This window comes from Amborella trichopoda, chromosome 5 (genome assembly GCF_054954075.1).
Source record: "Amborella trichopoda isolate Santa Cruz 75 chromosome 5, AtrichopodaSantaCruz75HAP2 v2.0, whole genome shotgun sequence".
In the NCBI taxonomy this organism is placed as follows: Eukaryota; Viridiplantae; Streptophyta; class Magnoliopsida; order Amborellales; family Amborellaceae; genus Amborella; species Amborella trichopoda.
In genome coordinates, this window is record NC_142340.1 from 4361835 (window position 1) to 4378722 (window position 16888).

Consider the following 16888-nt stretch of genomic DNA (forward strand, 5'->3'; position numbering starts at 1 on the left):
GAGTAGGAGCTAGACCAGGGCTGGCCTAGCTCGGCCTAGGGTTGTGAGCCCTAACAAAATACTATGCTCTTTGTGCGTTTTCATCCATTCACGAATTTAAGAGACCTTTTTTCTGGTCAACTTTTTAAGTAAAACAATGTTTGTTTGTTTAAGCTCCTATTTTCACAGTTGTCCACGTTTGTTCGCATGAAAAAGAGTAGAAACCTCATTTAATCACAATAAGTAACATGAAAGGAATATCATATCCTAAAAAGTCCAGAAAATATTCCCTCACATGTTTTTATTAAATAAGGTTAAAGGGGTTAGGGTTGTAGTGGTAGCACCTCTACACTCTAATCACCACGTTGTTGTTTTCATTTCCATGGACACCACCTCACTAACACCTTCAAAAACCTAGCTCCTAAACTATTTGAAAAAACGGATAGTGGCCTGTCATCCCCACTGAATTACCCAAAAAAAAAAAAAAAGTCTCAAATAGTGAATCACCAACCATGAATTTTAATTAATAATCTTCAGTACTTGTATTTCACTTCTATTAGTTAACAAGATCACATAATCAAAGGTCGTTTGAACATTCCAACCATGATCTTAGGTCACCAAGCATGGAGCTCAGACAATTAACTAGACCACAAGCCAACCCACTTTGGGTAATGAGCTCTAGAAAGCAACCAATTCCCTGAGTTAAGCAATGCCTCAAGCTCATAGAATTTTGGGAACCAATTCCCATATTCAAGAACCACTTTTAGCTCTATGGCATACCTACATAAGGATTCACACAGTCCATACTCATCGAGATCTTGAACTTAGTTGGATTAGTCACTAGATTCTCACTAAGAAACTCGACTCTGCCAAGGACGAGAAGACTCACCCGAGTCTTGTACTGAGCCAAAAAGCCCTAGAAAAAGATTGCAGTTTAACCTGGAATTCAATATTATAATTAAAAATTAAAATCTTTCAAGTTAACCAAAATATCTTAAGCGCTTAATTCGTATTTTTTTTGGGATTATATACGATATTACTATTTATTTTTATTACATGGAGGTCACAATCAATTCTAGTCATTGGATATGAAACTGGACACTTTAGGTGTGTCACAAAGTATAAAAAAATCTATTTTGGACTTTGTATCCATTCAGTGATATACCCTCAGCTACTTAATTTCACATTTATAGATCGACAAGATCTGTGACCTCCGTAAAAAGTCTTATTGTATACTTTTCTTTGGACTGTAGATGTAACCATAGATGTTGTGATTGCTACATTAAACATATTAAATTAGGTGTTGGGACCTTGTCCCTTAGGCTGCAGCTTAGCGGTAGATATACTGGTTTGGGTAAGAGAGTTCAATAGCCTTAACTTAAAATATTTTATAATAAAAAAAAAAGTGATTTTCCTTCGGACCTTAAATTTTAGGTAAAACATAAAATCCTTCGCTTATAAAAACATAAAATCCTTCGCTTATAAGTGGAAATTATAAAGAAGGTCGGTCAACTCGTTTTTTTTTTTTTTTTTCAAAATTGGCTATCGATCAACCCGAATTTTGAATTTTTTTGTTAGATTGTTTTAGTGTTTTTTGTTAGTAAGGCAATGCCTTAAAACTTGGGGTACTGGCCTACTAACAAAAATAATCAAAAAATCAAAATTCCGGTTGATCGAGGGTTAATTTTGAAAAAAAATTAAAAAGGCAAGTTTCACCGATCGGCTTTGAAAATTTGACATATAAATGAGGTATTTTACATTTTACCTAAAATTTTGAGATCCGTACGTAAATCACTCAAAAAAAAAAAGAAAAGAGAGAGAACATTTTAACTCTTGCAGTTTGTCCCTAAAAGCCCAAACTAAACTTATTCTATTATTTAGGTATTGGTATATTAAATCATATTACATAGGTCTTAAGCACATTCTTATTACCAGTCTACATTATTTCTGACGTGTGAAAGCTTAAGAGTTGAGAGAAATGGCCCTTCTTGGCCTTAAGATATGCAGGGGTCCCTTGCTCTACCACCTTTCCGTCTGCTACAAAGGCAATGGTGTCCACCTTGTCAATGGTGTTGAGGCGATGGGTCACGACCAGGCATGTCTTTCCCTTCATCACGGTTTCGAGTGCGATGTTCACAGTGTGCTCCGATTGTGCGTCGAGGGCGCTGGTGGCCTCGTCTAGCAACAGAATTCTTGGATTTCTGAGGATGGCTCTGGCGATGCCTATCCTTTGTTTCTGGCCTCCTGATAGTTGAATTCCTCTCTCCCCACACTCAGTTAGGTACCCATCCTTGAGTGACCTGTTGAGAAGAGATGAATAATTTGAGAGAAAGAGAGAGAGAAGCCTTTTATAATTTCTTTTTCATTTTCTGTAGTGGTGCCTAGCCTTTGATTTAAGAGATGGTGCTCAATTTGAGGGAGTGTTACTCTTACCATCAAATTGGCAAGACACTTGCATAGGTCTTGCTTGAGAGGGAGAGGCTTTTAATCTAGAGAAAGCTATACATGGGACTTCGCCCATATTTTAAGTATATGTAACCTTTGCTCTCAGCCGTTAGATCTGAGTAGATGGCATAGATGGCTTGAGTCACGGTGTCACAAGTTCACTCTTGTCAAATCTTAATCGGAGGGCTCATAATGGTTTATTTTTACTTTTTTATTTTATAAATTATTTTTGCAGTGAAATTTAGGGTATGCATACATTTGAAGTGTAAATGTTAAAATAGTAAAAAAATATTTCCTATGATAAAAAATTATCAAAATATCTCTTAAACTTTCAAATATAATTTTGTCATGAAGATTTTTTATTATTATTATGGGTCATTCTCTTCGAGAGAATGAAAACGACCTAGGGACAGAGTGTTGAATATTTGCTTACTAGCTATCCTTGTGTGCAGAAAGGGAGATACACACGGTTAGAAGACTTTGAGGGAGATCACAATTAGTATAAGTGAGGGTAACTCCATTGAGGTTCTGAAGCTAGGGCCGGCAATGGGTCAGGTGGAGTGAAACGGGCGAGTCGGTCTGGTTCTAAAAAACTATGGCCTAGGTACAAGATATGGTTTGAGAGGTAGGGCTAGGCCACCATAGCCCAAGGGCTTAGTCAGGGCCACAGCTGGTCCGGCCTTACTTTCCCTTCTTTTTTTAAATCTAAGAGATTTAGCATTCCCCATCACGCTCCAAGGCCCCTGTGTCCTGGTCTGGGCCGAACATGGCCCAGACCCGTCTTATTGGGAGCTATTTTAGTAAATAGAGATTTTTCTTTTTATTTTTATTTTTGCTGAGATTATTCATGGGTTGTGGAGACTACATCTCCCAAATTTTTTAGATCTAAAAAGTATCCCTAACATGTATTTTACTCAGAGGGAAATAGATAATATACTTCTATGGGGGTAAATAAGCATTCTCTCTCTTCTCTGGTTCTCCAGGCTCTTCTTTTTTATGTGTTGTCATTGATAGATAGATGAGCAATTGCATAAAACAAAAGGGGGCCACCTATGCTCATTGTAATTTTGGGATAAAATGTTCCCATACGGCAATAAAAAGGTTGAAATACTGTCCGTTAGTAAATTTCTCAAAAAATAAAGTATGGGCAAGTATCGCCTAAAAGATAAATTAAAAAAGACCCCAAAACGAGCTTTCCAGACATGTCACCCCCCAACACTATCGATATTACACCACTAACCTCAAGATGTGTTTTGTCTTCCACGCAAAAGTTACCATTTTTTTTTAACAAAAATCAACTCTTTAGAGTAGGTTTTCCTCTTTTGTTTTATTTGAAGTTGGTCCTACACACATTATGCCTGACTGGCATATATATTAATGGAGTCAATCTAGCATAACCCTTTCTAAAATACGTTTTTTTTTTCCTATCAAAGTCAGACCAGTATAAATGTGTGTTGGACCGGCTCCCAAACCCTATTAAATCCAGTCCGAAACATATTGTACTAGACTAACTTCGTTGCGGGTCGGTCCAATCTACATATATGCTGAACTTGCTTGAATAGGGAGGGGAAAAAAAAAAACATACCTTAAAGAGGGTTTTGTTTTGGGGGACATGCCTAGAAAGGGTCTAAGGGATATCTAAAATTTTCCCTAATTAAAACTGAAGAGAGGGAGGGAGGGAGAGAGAGAGACTGACGATATGAATTCGTGCGCCCTAGCAGCCTTTGCAGCCTCCACCACCTCGCTCTCACTTGCACTTGCACCTGCACCTGCACCTGCACCTGCCTTCCCAAACTGAATATTGTCCTTTATACTCCCTGAGAATATGACTGCCTCTTGCCCCACCATCCCCACTCTCTCTCTAAACCACCTCAAATCCATCTCTCTAACATCCACCCCATCAACCCTTATAACCCCTCTTTGAACATCATAAAACCTCTGAACCAACCCTACAACTGTAGACTTCCCACACCCACTCCTCCCAACTAACCCTAACCATGTCCCTCCCTTTACTCTCACACTAAAACCATTCAAAACCAAGACCCTAGGCCTGCTTGGATAAGCAAACTCCACATCTCTCATCTCAATTTCACCATTGAATCTATTCAATTTCAACCCACCATCCCCTTTTATGAGAGTTTCTCTCTCAAGGATTTGGAACACAGAGGTGAGTGAAGTTGCACCCCTTGCTAGGTCACTTGTCATGCTTCCGGCCTCTGCAATGACCTTACCTGTGCTAACCAATATGAAGAAGGTCTTGAACACATCACCAGCTGATATACTTCCTCTCTCTACGAGTTTTCCCCCATACCAGAAGTCCAAAGCCCATGACATGAAGGTTAGGCACTGTGCAGTCCCCATGCCTATTCCTGCCATCCATGACTTTCTCACACTAGCTTTCATTGGTTTTTCTAGGGTTTCCTTGAATACCCTCATCACCATTTTATTGCATGAGAAGGACGTGATGATCCTGTGGTTGGATACAGCCTCCGACGCTATGTTCGAGCTCTCGCTCTGAGCTTTAATGGAGTTTGATGAGAGCCTGGATAACAAGACCTTCCTGGTATAGAAACACGAAATTGTTAATGGTTGAACTGCTATGATAACCAGTGCTAGTCTCCAGGCAATGACTAGGCCCATCACCATGGATATGGTGACTGCTGAAACAGTTTGAACTAAGAGAGAGACTCTATCAGCAATTAGGGTTTTCATAACGGAGGCCTCGGAGCCAAGACGAGCACAAATCGCAGGGCCTGAGTTCCGATCTTCATCGAACCATGCGACCTCAAACGAGAGGATCTTATCGAGCATTCGAAGGCGAATCCTTCTAGTGAGAGACTCTCCCATGCACCCAAAATTGTAATGTTGGGATAGATTCACCACAAAAGAGGCTATAGAAAGAGAAAGGAATATGAAACAATAAGTCTTTATCCTTCCCTCCATCTCTTCATGGCTTTGGGTGAAGAAAGCTGAGATCATTGCTCCTATTGTGAGTGCATACACAGGCTGAATTGCACCAAATATAGTTGCAGAGACAATACCCATTAGAGATTTTATCAATTCATATTTATTGAGCATGGAAGCAAGCCTATAAAAAGAAGGGGTCTTCATGGGAGGTAGATCTGCTGATGTTTTAAAGGATGGGGTCTTATGAAAGGTGTAAGGGCTTGATTTTTGAAAGCTTTGCCTTCTTCCACTGCTTTTTCTTGCAGGAAAACTTGAACTTTCATTTGGGTCTTGAGCATCAGGGTTGAATTGGGCTTGTTGCAGAGAGAGAAAGTGAGAATAGAGGCTGTTTTCTTTGTTTATGAGCTCTTTGTGAGAACCTTTCTCAATGATGTGGCCATTTTCCATGACTGCAATTTGGTGGGCATTTCTAATGGTGGAGAGCCTGTGGGCTATGGTTAGGGTTGTTCTCCCCATTGAGGCCTGATCAAGGGCATTTTGGACAATTTGCTCCGATTCCGAGTCGAGGGCACTTGTGGCTTCATCCAGGAGGAGGATGGGTGGGTTTTTGATGATTGCTCTTGCTATGGCTATGCGTTGCTTTTGGCCTCCTGATAGCTGAGATCCTCTATGCCCAACCTGCATATGGAATCTCCTATTCATAATTTTGTTTTAATTGATCAAAACCTGAGAATTTTTTTTTAAGTGAGAAAAAATCTGCATAATCAATAGTGAGATTGAGGCCATAGAGTGCATTTTAGAAAGATCTTATTCAATAGTTCCAAGGCATTCGAACACCGGACGACCTCGAACTAAAGAGTTTCCCGGTATCAACACTACCGGACAACAACTTAATAAAAGAGCTAACTGTGTGGTAATTCGCACCCCAAACAACACTTGGTGATTGTGGAAAGAATAAGCCTCCTGTCCTATGTTGTCATTGCCGAACAAGAGGCAACTAGATAAAAAAAAAAAACCCTGTAAGGGGGAGGCACTCGTAATATTGGGCAACAATATCACAAAATGGTAATAAGGGCCCTCCAATAGTGTCTGTACGTAATTTGCTCTTAAAACAATAGTGTTTGGAAAATCAATGAGTTTGACTCGAGCTCCTCTAAGAGAACCTGACAACTAGCGGACCCTGACTTATGGCTAGCAATGGGCTGGTTGGCCTAGCTCGACCTGGTTTGGGCAACTCTAGAAAAAATTAGGACTTGGTCCATAAAATGTAGCCCGAGGGTGCCAGGGGCCTCCACCATAGCCCAAGGGCAGGGCCATCTGTGGCTAGCCTAGTTCGCCCGTCCTGGCCCTTTTTCTCTTATTGTTCTTATTTTGTTTACTTTAAATGAATTTGGCTTAGCCCAACCCTAAGAAGGCTAGGGCCAGGCCTAGGCCAAGGCCATTTTGTCCTGCCAAGGCGGGCCCTATGTGGACTAGGGCAAGGCTAGGGCCAGGCCCGACCTATTGCCACCCATACTCAGACAAACAATACTAGCTTGATCTTGACCGATTTGGTCCAATTATAGGTCTCTAAAAGAAGCATTGAGTCTAAAAATTGCCCCCTGCTCCATTTTGTGCTCAGTTTTTCGAAACAATGTAAAACATATATGAACTAGAAAGAGAGAAAATAACCTCACATTTTTTTTTTCTTTTTTTTTTTTTGAGCCAGGGAAATAACCTCACGATTGAAACACACACTTGAATTTAGATAGATAAACTATGATTTGGACACCATATTTATGGTTTTTGGACATGTTCTCCCATCAAAGACATAACATGATGCTCGTGTGGATACTTGAAAAGCTTAAATACTTCCACATTTTAAAATTCTCAAATATAATTATTTTTACGTAACCTTTCGAATAAAAATTACTCAAAAATCCCCTTTCTTTATGTGAATAATGTACGGATGTGTCATGTCTGAAAACTAAGCTATTCTAACTGGCCTCTATAAGTCATGGATTTCAAGACTGCCCAATATCATATTTCTGCCAATAAAACGGCCATCTCCTGATGCATGTGGTAAATGCTCCTACAAAACTCACACATAATACAGATTAATTATGCAAATATTATGAAAACCATTATGTACCTTTGTCTCGTACCCCTCGGGAAGCTGAATAATGAATCCATGAGCATTTGCAGTCATGGCTGCAGCAATTACTTCCTCCATGGTTGCATCAGCCTTTCCAAACATTATATTTTCTCTGATACTAGTCCCAAACAATGCATGGTCTTGGCTCACCAAACCCATATTTCCCCTTAACCATTTCAACTGTAAGTCTCTGATGCACACTCCATCAATCCTCACTTCTCCCTCTAAAACATCGTAAAACCTTTGCAAGATTGAAATTAAGGTTGATTTTCCACACCCACTTCGACCAACTAGAGCCAGGTTTTGGCCAGCTTGGACTGAGAGATCGAAATTCTTTAGACATATAGAATCAGGCCTTGAAGGATAGGCAAATGTAATTTTTCGAAATTCAATATTTCCTTGGATCTTTTCAGGCATTATTCCTTTTTCTTCTTCGGTGTCGATCTCGGGAACTCGGTCTATCCTTTTGAAGATTCTTGCTGCTGCAATTGAGGCTTCTGTGAAGTGTTTTACTTCTGGGAGAGCAATTCCTAGAGATCTGTAGCAACAAAACGGACACCATAAGGTTGATCAAACATAATGTATCTTTGAGATGTGTTTTACATCTTGAGAGAAAAATGTATATTTGCTTCCTCAGGCATCAGACTAGCTAGGAGAATTTTCAAGAACCCAAATTCTAGGGTATGTCACATCATTTGCCCAAGAGAGTAAATGGAATTTTTGCTCCGAATGGTGCATAGCATACGGGCCTAAAAGACTATCTAAGCAACCATAAGCACCACAGCAACTTACAATCCACCAAGAATAAATGTGATCCCTGCTGCCCATATTCGACCACCACTCTCGCCTCGATGCATGGCCAGTCTGCTTCCATACCACGCTAAGAATGCCCATATTGCGAAAGAAATGCCAGTGCTCCCGACCGCCAGGCCTTTTGCTAGTCCCTGCTTCATGCCAAGCTTCACTGTTCTCTCTAAAATGGTGGAATACTTGTCTATTATTGTTCTCTCAGCTGTGAATGCATAAATTGTTCTTATGGAACCAAGGGCCTGCTCAACTATGCTACTGGCTTTGTTGTATTCTTCATAGGATTTATTGGACATATATAGAAGATATTTCCCATATATTAGACCAGGAATGATTAGGAGAGGGAGAAAAGGGAAAGCCAAAATTGCCAATCTCCATGAGAAGTAAGTGCAAAAGCCTATGCCTGATATGAACACAGATGTGTGCATCAAAAAGGTGGGTACCTGAAAGAAACATTAGCTTTAGGAAAATGAAATAGAGCCAAAACAAATAGTTCTAAAAATTAGCACTCATATATTCTCTAACACAACAAAGTGACAAACACATTTAACCTTTGTTTTCTTTTCTTTTTTTTCAACTCACTACAAACACTAGATTATTTTCTTATTATTGCTAAAGCATTTGTAGGGATTGTTTTAGGCTCTCAACATTAGATCACTATCTCAAAGTTGTATTTGATTATGATGCATTTAATTTAGAACAGTCCATATTACTACATCTTGTGGCTTTTAAGCAACTAAGTGAAATATTTCCAAGGCACTTAATATCAAATGGTAACAGGCTTTTAAAAATTCTCAATCTGAGTCCTTTGGGAGTTTACTACATGGGTTTGTTGTATACTCTTTCATATGATAGGGTAGGGTTTGTTGGAAAATGGGTAAAAATGAATAGTTATCTGAATATTGAGAAATAAATAATCCAAAAAATTACTTTCTCACTGAGAACTTCTTGTATGAGAGAAGTATCTTTCGAGAGGCTATCGATGATCTCCGATGCGGTGGTCTCCTGTGAATCGAAGTATCCAACTTCTTGCCGGAGAATGGCTTCCAAGTACTTGTACCGAATCCGCATCACCTGCCTCTCACTAGTCCTACTCCAACAATAACCTTCTGCAAAATTTTCATTAATTTCAATCACTATTGTATTGTAATGAGAGCCTCATGTCACCGACATGCTCTCCAATTCTACATTGAATTGGCCAATCAGCTCAACCGACTCGCCAAATTTAAAAATAGAAAAAAAAAAATGTAATCAATGTTTAAAAACTTTAAACAAAGTTAGGATCCTCAATCATTCTCAAAACAGCAATTTTGTTACATTAACACATTATTTACTATGTTTTTGGGGTGATTTTGTCTAAGTCCCGATTTAGCAAGGGACTCTTACTTGTGAACCAAGAAAATCGGGCTGTTTGTCCCTTTTTTCAAAAAACTAGGTTTGACAGTTGAATGCCTAGAATGTACATGTATATGGTATATGGAATCAGCATAGGGATTGTCTACAAAGAGACTATTTACATTTTATAGAAGGAGGTCTCAATCATTCTTGTCTCTTAGATTTCAAAATGGATGGTTATAAGAGTGTAGTGATTAGAAACAAAATTTCCAAAAAATATTCTCGGTTTGTTTGACTCACTCCAAACCATCCAATTTGACATCTAATAAGTGAAAATAACTATGAGCTCCTTGTACAATAAATAAAAAGTCCCTTAATTGACAATCCCAAATATCATAATAAGGAAATGAAAAAGTTTAAGACTTGAATCTGATATTAAGAAGAGGCCAATGATATCAAATAAGGGGAAAGGTAGACATGTTATTCCAAAATCATAAGGCTATATACTGTGATGCATTCCGGCTTATAGACAGTAAACTGCATGTCACATCAACCGGTGAATCGGTGCCTTCGATGGTGATGCCGTCACAGAAGAATGGTCATTGCAGCTGTCGGGTTTTTAAAGTAAACGGATGATGTGACATGAAGTTTTATTGTTTGGAAACTACACATTACTGTAAAGCCCTTTATCAAAGCCTTATAGTATAATATGCCAGATATCAAAGGCCAGTAAAAGAAATGATAAAGCAATAATTAAGAATGAATGGATAAGAAGAATGACTGATAGACAATTACATGAATTTCAGGCTTTTAGAAAGATCGTGCCTTTTCCTTTGATTTGTCAAATATTATTTCTTAAAGGGATAAAAGACAAATGAACTTGGATACTTTTTCTTTGACAAGAAATGGATTTGGATACTTCTACATCTTATTTGTCATTAATATTTATTTTTTAAAAAAATATACGATGAGACCATTTACTTATAAGATGGTCACAATTAAACTTAATTTTTGGATATAAATTTGGTTGGTTACATCTATTTCATTGACCAAACACAAAGTTTAAAAGAAATTTTCGTGAAATTTGTGACACACTCAAACTATCAAACTTCACATCGGATGGTTATAAACAATTATGACCTCCTTGTACAATAGGTAAATATTCCCATCTTATATAATCTCTTTATTAAATAGTTGGGAATATTTCCAACAAGTTACCCATTTGCCTAGCTTCTTTCTTTTTTTTAATGAATGCTTGGCCTTCTTCCCTAAAATCAGGGTTTAGAAAATTGGATAAGTGCGTTGAACCAGCCAGTCACCTGTTCTGAGTTTGCTCATTAGTTCTCTAGGGTCTTTTCTGTTGAAAGTAAAAAATAAAAAAATAAAAACTTGGGACCTTAGACCCAAACCGATGCTCCATTGGTTCAGAGCCGGCTCAACAATGACTAAAATACTGTAAAAAACGACTAATTATGTTACATTTAATGAATAAAGCTCAGATGATAATGATGAAACGATCACACAAAAAATTAGTGTTAATATCTCCTGACATGAAACACAAAAAGACAGCATCTACCATCCAAGGCCTAATAGATGGTGCATATGATCCGACAAAGGCGAAATTTCGACAGAGTTCAAAGATCATCTCCACCATCTGTAGTTTTGTACTAAGCCACCAACGGTGGAGATTGCATTTTATATGTTTGTTGTAGGATTGGCCCGACATTAAAAGGAAAATCAATGATGCGCCAAGATTAAACATAAAAACTCACCCATAAATGCCACCACCCAGACCGCCAAGCCCAAGTACACAAAATACACGCTGCACTGTTAAACGTCACATCCACAAAAGAAAACAACATTAATATGCAGAGAGAGACAGAGAGAGAGAGAGAGAGAGAGAGAGGTGGATTCATTGTTGGAAACTGACTATGCGCCTTTCACATTGAACGTCTTGTGTTTGCTAGCTGAGTAAGCTTTTATATCTCTTGGGGTTAGAGAGAGAGAGAGAGAGCGGAAATAATATCCTCAATCTTCCTCCAATGGTTTTGATTTGGACCTGATTATGGTAAATTATCCATGTATGCTATGTAATCTGGTAAAACCCTTGCCTAGAAAACAAATAAAATGGGTTTCAAGTTTTCAACCGTCTGATTTGAACTGTCGACGGCTGGGGTACAATGTCCTTGTCATCCCATAAAGCCAAAATTTTCTCTATTCTAAGTCCATCGAAAGGTGTAAGACAGGAAGATCATGCCCCAGCTATTGACAACGGATGGCTGGTGGGTGTCAAAGCACTGTAGGAAACTTCAGTGATCTCATAAAATGTGTTCGGGTCGAAAATACGACATTCTACATTTGTAATTTTTCATTTGTTTGATCTTGGAAACATCAGAGTAGAAAAAAACTGAAAAAAAAAAAAAAAAGCAAAACAAGAGAAAAAAAAAAAAAAAAAAAAAAAGCGTGTGGTTGTGGGACCTAGTGGTAATATTTGGCAATTTTCGGAGCATCACGGTCAAATAGTGGTTCTAACATAATTTTGGCCTTTTGTTTACTATTATTCCCCATGTGGACTCTGAGGACTCCTTGTACACTATAGAAAAAAGAAATGCATACAATAAGACCTTTTATTGTGGGGTACAAAGGAGTTACAGTGAAATTTAGATGAATAAATGTCATCTATTGAGCACAAAGTCTAATGGCAATTATTGGACATAAAGTCCGAAATAAAGTTACGACATAGTTCACTTTATCGAATTTCACATTCAATAATTAAACGTGATTTGTCACATCTTTATATAAAAAATATATGATCGTATAATATACGATCCCGATAAAAAGCCCCATACATATATACGTAGAGAGGGGAGACATCCCAAAAACCAATCATCCCCAACCATCAGTCGTCAACAAGGGATGACTACAGTGTGCCATTCCTCCGCTTAAAATCACATACTTTTTGCAGAGGAACGACACACCCATCCATCCGCTGTTCTCATCCAACGGCCGAGTTTATATGTCTATTTTCCTACAGTACATTCACTGCACTGACAGTATATGAACCCAAATCCCAAACGTCGAAAATTAAAAATAAGAGTGTGGATTTTACCTCTTCAACTCTATCCATAAAACCTCCATGACTTTGCTCAGAATCCCCACGTCCCAAACTGTTCATTATTTGGCTTGCAAAGATCAAGAGGCAGTTAGTTGACATGCCATCACCAATTGCACCAGCTGTGCCCAAAACCATGAGCACTATATCAACCCACTCTGCATATCTAAAGAGACCAGCTATGGAGCTCTTAACCCTAATCCTCTCTCTTCTTTTCTCTTTACCCTCTCCATCACCACTCACTTCTTCTTCTTCCTCATCTCTTTGCTCAACACTCGTTTCTCCATGCTTTTGATCAACACTCATCTCTCTCCCTCTCTCTCTCTCTCTCTCTCTAGCTTCTAGCCACTTGGATGCGAAAAATAGCCGTCGTTTGAGATAGAATGCTGCTACAAATCAATGTAAATGTCACTATATATAGGCACATTCATAGAGGTGCAATTACAGTATCAATAAATGCATAAATCATCAGCTTTTTCTTGTCGAGCTAATGGGTTCCAAAAGCTTAAAAAACTATGGTTATTTTTTTTTCCCTCTTCTTTTGCCCTTGTGGGGGCCGCTTTATATCATCTAAAAGGATGGATTCCCCTAGACCTATGCACTTGCATAAAGGGCCTTGTTCCTTATGCATATATAAAGAATAGTTTGTTTGCCTCATGCCCAACAAGCATTGTAGCCTCATGTCAGCTAGAAAATGACCCACAGAAGTTGCAAATTTGTTAGATGAATCTCATTATAATTTGGAAAGCTATGCAATGAAACTATTGTGAATAGAATATGCGTCAATGGGAGCATACTGTCGATTTGCTCCCTCAGGCAAAACCTAGGTATTTTAAGGCTCTCAAATTTTGGGGATGTAACCTCTTGAACTTCACGACGAACCTCGAAAAGGAAAATTCCAAATCACACACTATGAGTACTTGAACAAAAACAACATCCCAAGATTGAACGGTGACCTTTCAATTTTTGGTGGGCGAGATCTAAGTTTTGAAAAACTTAAAGATCTTTTTTGTCTTTCTTTTTTTATTTTTTTAAATAATCATCTAGTGGTTTTTAGACCCCAAAATCTCAGGTTAAAAATCCACCAAAGTAGCTCTTTAGCCCAAGGGAGTTAATATACAATATGCACCTAGTGGAGCACAAGCTACAAACCTTGAAACTATTAACTTTGGTGTAAAGGGTCACTATTATCTCTAGCCTTGGAATGTAAAATCGGGCAATTGGGGTTGTACCAGGCTAAGGGAAAATCCAAACTAAATAATTTTAAAAAATGTTTTTTTTTTTGTCTTGTTCTTCGTGTTAATACTATATGCTCGTGGATATAAACAACCCAAAAACCTCCGATGTAAATAGTAACGGTTTATCCTATGCTAAAAGCTGGTCAAAATTTCAGACTTTGAGTGGAGAAAAAAAATCCCAAGCCGCCTGTTAATGACATTAATCCTACTTTTCTTCCTGACTATTATTAGAAAAATGTAAACAATTCTTTAATTATGGTCAACATAATTAGCATGCCAAAAGCTTTTTGAAATGTGGAGAGCTAAAAACTGACCTCAGTCAAATATTCTCCTACTTAAAAATGGTTGCCTTTAATAAGTATGGTAAACTAGTAAATTGAAGGGGTCTTTTTTGAAAAAACAAAAAAAAAAAAAAAAAGGAAAAAAATCATAAAAGTCCTTAGTGCATAAACTGCCTTTGTATCGCATACTTTATCCATTAAAGGACAGATAAAAAGACGCCTTTTAAAAATAGTCTTGAGGCCTACCAACATTACTTTTGGTTATACTTCTCCCATCATATTTTAATTTTAATTTTTTTTTGCCCAACTTTTGTCCATTTTTCAAAATGTAGTAGGGAGGGTAAAATAGTTGTTTCGTAGTATTTAAAGGATCCTATTTTATAATTTTGACACGATTCCAATTTATGATCACGCGTTTTTTTATAGGTATTTTCAAATTAAATCAAACAATATAAGTATATTGTTAAATAGTTGATCTCACAAGTGTACTTTGATAATTTTCCTACAAATTTATATCAATGATATGGTTAGTTTAAAAGGATCATGTTACTCGGTTAATTCACCAATGTTATCAAATTCACTTCGGGTCAGTTTGGTTGTGAAAAGGAAGTACATCAGTGCATCTATTGATTTGGGGGAGTGCTTCAAATTCTTTTCAAGAACTTAATATTTATTGTGGGAAAAGAATAAAATAACAAAACCTAGCACAATGATAAAAGAATAATTGGAATCTGTTTCTTTTGCCTTTTAAGAAATAGGCCCTTTTCATGCTCTTTGGGGCAATATTTTCTCCTTTACCTTTCACTTAAAATTGCTCCCAACAAATCACATATGTTATTACGTGGACCATGACATTAGTGCAAATTGCACCTGAAAATCCCTTGTCATGATTTTTGGGTCCAATTTATACCATCCAATTACATTGGACGATGTAGATTTTAGGATCTACGTTAGACGATGTAAATTCTAGGATCTACACCACTTTTAGATTATTAGGTCCGCATGAAAACTAGGTCATTAAAAAATAAAAAAAGTTTATATAAGATTGCAATCTTAAAATGTATAATTACAGATGCACCTCAAAAATCCATCGAAAAAGGTTGTTTTAATGTTGAAAAACCCTCTAATTGACCCGTCACGATGTATGAATATGAAAGAAAAAAGATTTTGAATCTCAGAAACAGTACATCTTGCAATATATTATCTGGACCGTCCAATTTTCATATGTTTATAGATCTACTTGAGTTTGACCTTTTTTTGGGGTTTAAAAATTTATAATATCAATCATACTGTTTATGAGATTTTGCTAAAGAGGAATGAGGACTTCGAAGAAACCAAAATCACAAAGGAAGAAAAGGTTTTATGATTAGGTGCGGTTTGTATAGAGCCTAGGCTCTAAACAATCAAATTAGAGCCAACATTCGAATAGTTTAAAAAAATGCAGTTTCAATACTACAAATATTTGTGATAGCTTTGAAATATATTTTCATCTTTATTTGTAAAGTTTAAAGCTTCAAAAATAGTGTCGATAGACAAATATATGAAAACTTGAAAATCTTGAAAACTAACGGTCCAAACATGTGCTACAAAATACACCATTTTCAAAGCTTGAAATCTATTTTTCTCTCATGTCTATGCATATTGATGTCCAGATGATCAATTTGATGATATTTGGGCATAAAAAAAAAACCTTTTCCAGTGAAATTTATGAAGTAGGCTCTAATTTTGATTGTTTAGAGTCTCCGCTCTATATAAACTTTTCCCTTTATGTTTTGTTTCACTTTCATTTTTGTGAAAAATATGAAGACTTCAGCTGAATTGATAACCTTGTTCTGGGTTTGGAAATCAGATTTAAAAGGGGTATTTTGGTCATTTAGATAAACTTAAGTGGCCTAAGCCAAATGATAAAACTATCCCCACTTATTCAAGTTTCCAAACCTATATCATATGTTTTTAATGAAATCTATTGCTCAAGACATAAAACAAGCGGTACTTATATCATTTTGCTCCAACCAATTAAATTGATTCAAAACATTAAAATGTCATCACTTGTTCTAGATTCCAAACCCAAAACAATGAATTATATGTTTCGCAATTAAAAAGTTGATAGGTACCCATGCGCAACGATCTTTTCAAAAAAAACTGATAATTTGGTTTTTTGAGGTGTATCTCACTTTCATAATATAATATTGATGCATTGTATAACTTCCGGTAATTTGTTGTAAAAACAGGAGTTTGAAATGCATTAAATGATTTAATTGTGTATGATTTTTCTTAAAACTGAAACATCACATGTGGTGAAACCCTGTTATAGAGAACCCCCTATATGTAGTTTGTTTTTCCTTTTCTTTTTCTATTTTCCTTTTTGGGTGACTTGAATATGAATAACTTAAAAAAGTTTTGAATGGACGGGTGGAATGAAAGGAAGACGCATGGTTATAAAGGTGCACAAGCACCTATTAATTATAGCCTCATCCAAGGGCCATAAATTAATTTTGTTTTTTATTTTTATTTTACTTTAAAAGTAATATTTATCTGACATGAATTGATTTTTTATTTAAATTTAAAAATTTTATTTATCTAAAATTTGAGTTTACAACTATTTTTATAAGAAAAATTAAATAAAAATAATAAAATATATTTGAAACAA

General features: G+C 36.9%; 1 protein-coding gene across 3 annotated transcripts; it reads right to left on the reverse strand.

Moving 5' to 3' along the window:
• Positions 1-1818: 1818 nt before the first annotated feature.
• Positions 1819-13328, reverse strand: LOC18443436 (putative ABC transporter B family member 8). Of its 3 annotated transcripts, XM_011628504.3 has the most exons (7): positions 12717-13328; positions 11380-11434; positions 9203-9381; positions 8258-8715; positions 7463-8003; positions 4121-6009; positions 1819-2279 (listed from the first exon to the last, which is right to left on the reverse strand). In XM_011628504.3, the coding sequence occupies exons 1-7, from the start codon at positions 13023-13025 to the stop codon at positions 1916-1918; spliced, it is 3795 nt and encodes a 1264-aa protein (XP_011626806.1). In that variant the 5' UTR covers positions 13026-13328; the 3' UTR covers positions 1819-1915. The 3 variants fall into 3 exon arrangements, with proteins under 3 accessions (XP_011626806.1, XP_088723134.1, XP_020528765.1); XM_088867008.1 differs by lacking the exon at positions 9203-9381 and having other exon boundaries at positions 12717-13200; XM_020673106.2 differs by lacking the exon at positions 11380-11434 and having other exon boundaries at positions 12717-13114.
• Between the last annotated feature and the right edge of the window lie 3560 nt (positions 13329-16888).

Bases quoted from the DNA above. Each gene is read 5' to 3' on its own strand.
- LOC18443436 (XM_011628504.3), bottom strand. From the start codon at position 13,025: ATGAGTGTTGATCAAAAGCATGGAGAAACGAGTGTTGAGCAAAGAGAT. The intron at 8,004-8,257 runs GTAAGTTGCTGT...TTGTTGCTACAG, and splicing joins ACATTTATTCTTGGTGGATT to ATCTCTAGGAATTGCTCTCC. The intron at 2,280-4,120 runs GTCAGTCTCTCT...TCTTCTCAACAG, and splicing joins AGGGCGCACGAATTCATATC to GTCACTCAAGGATGGGTACC.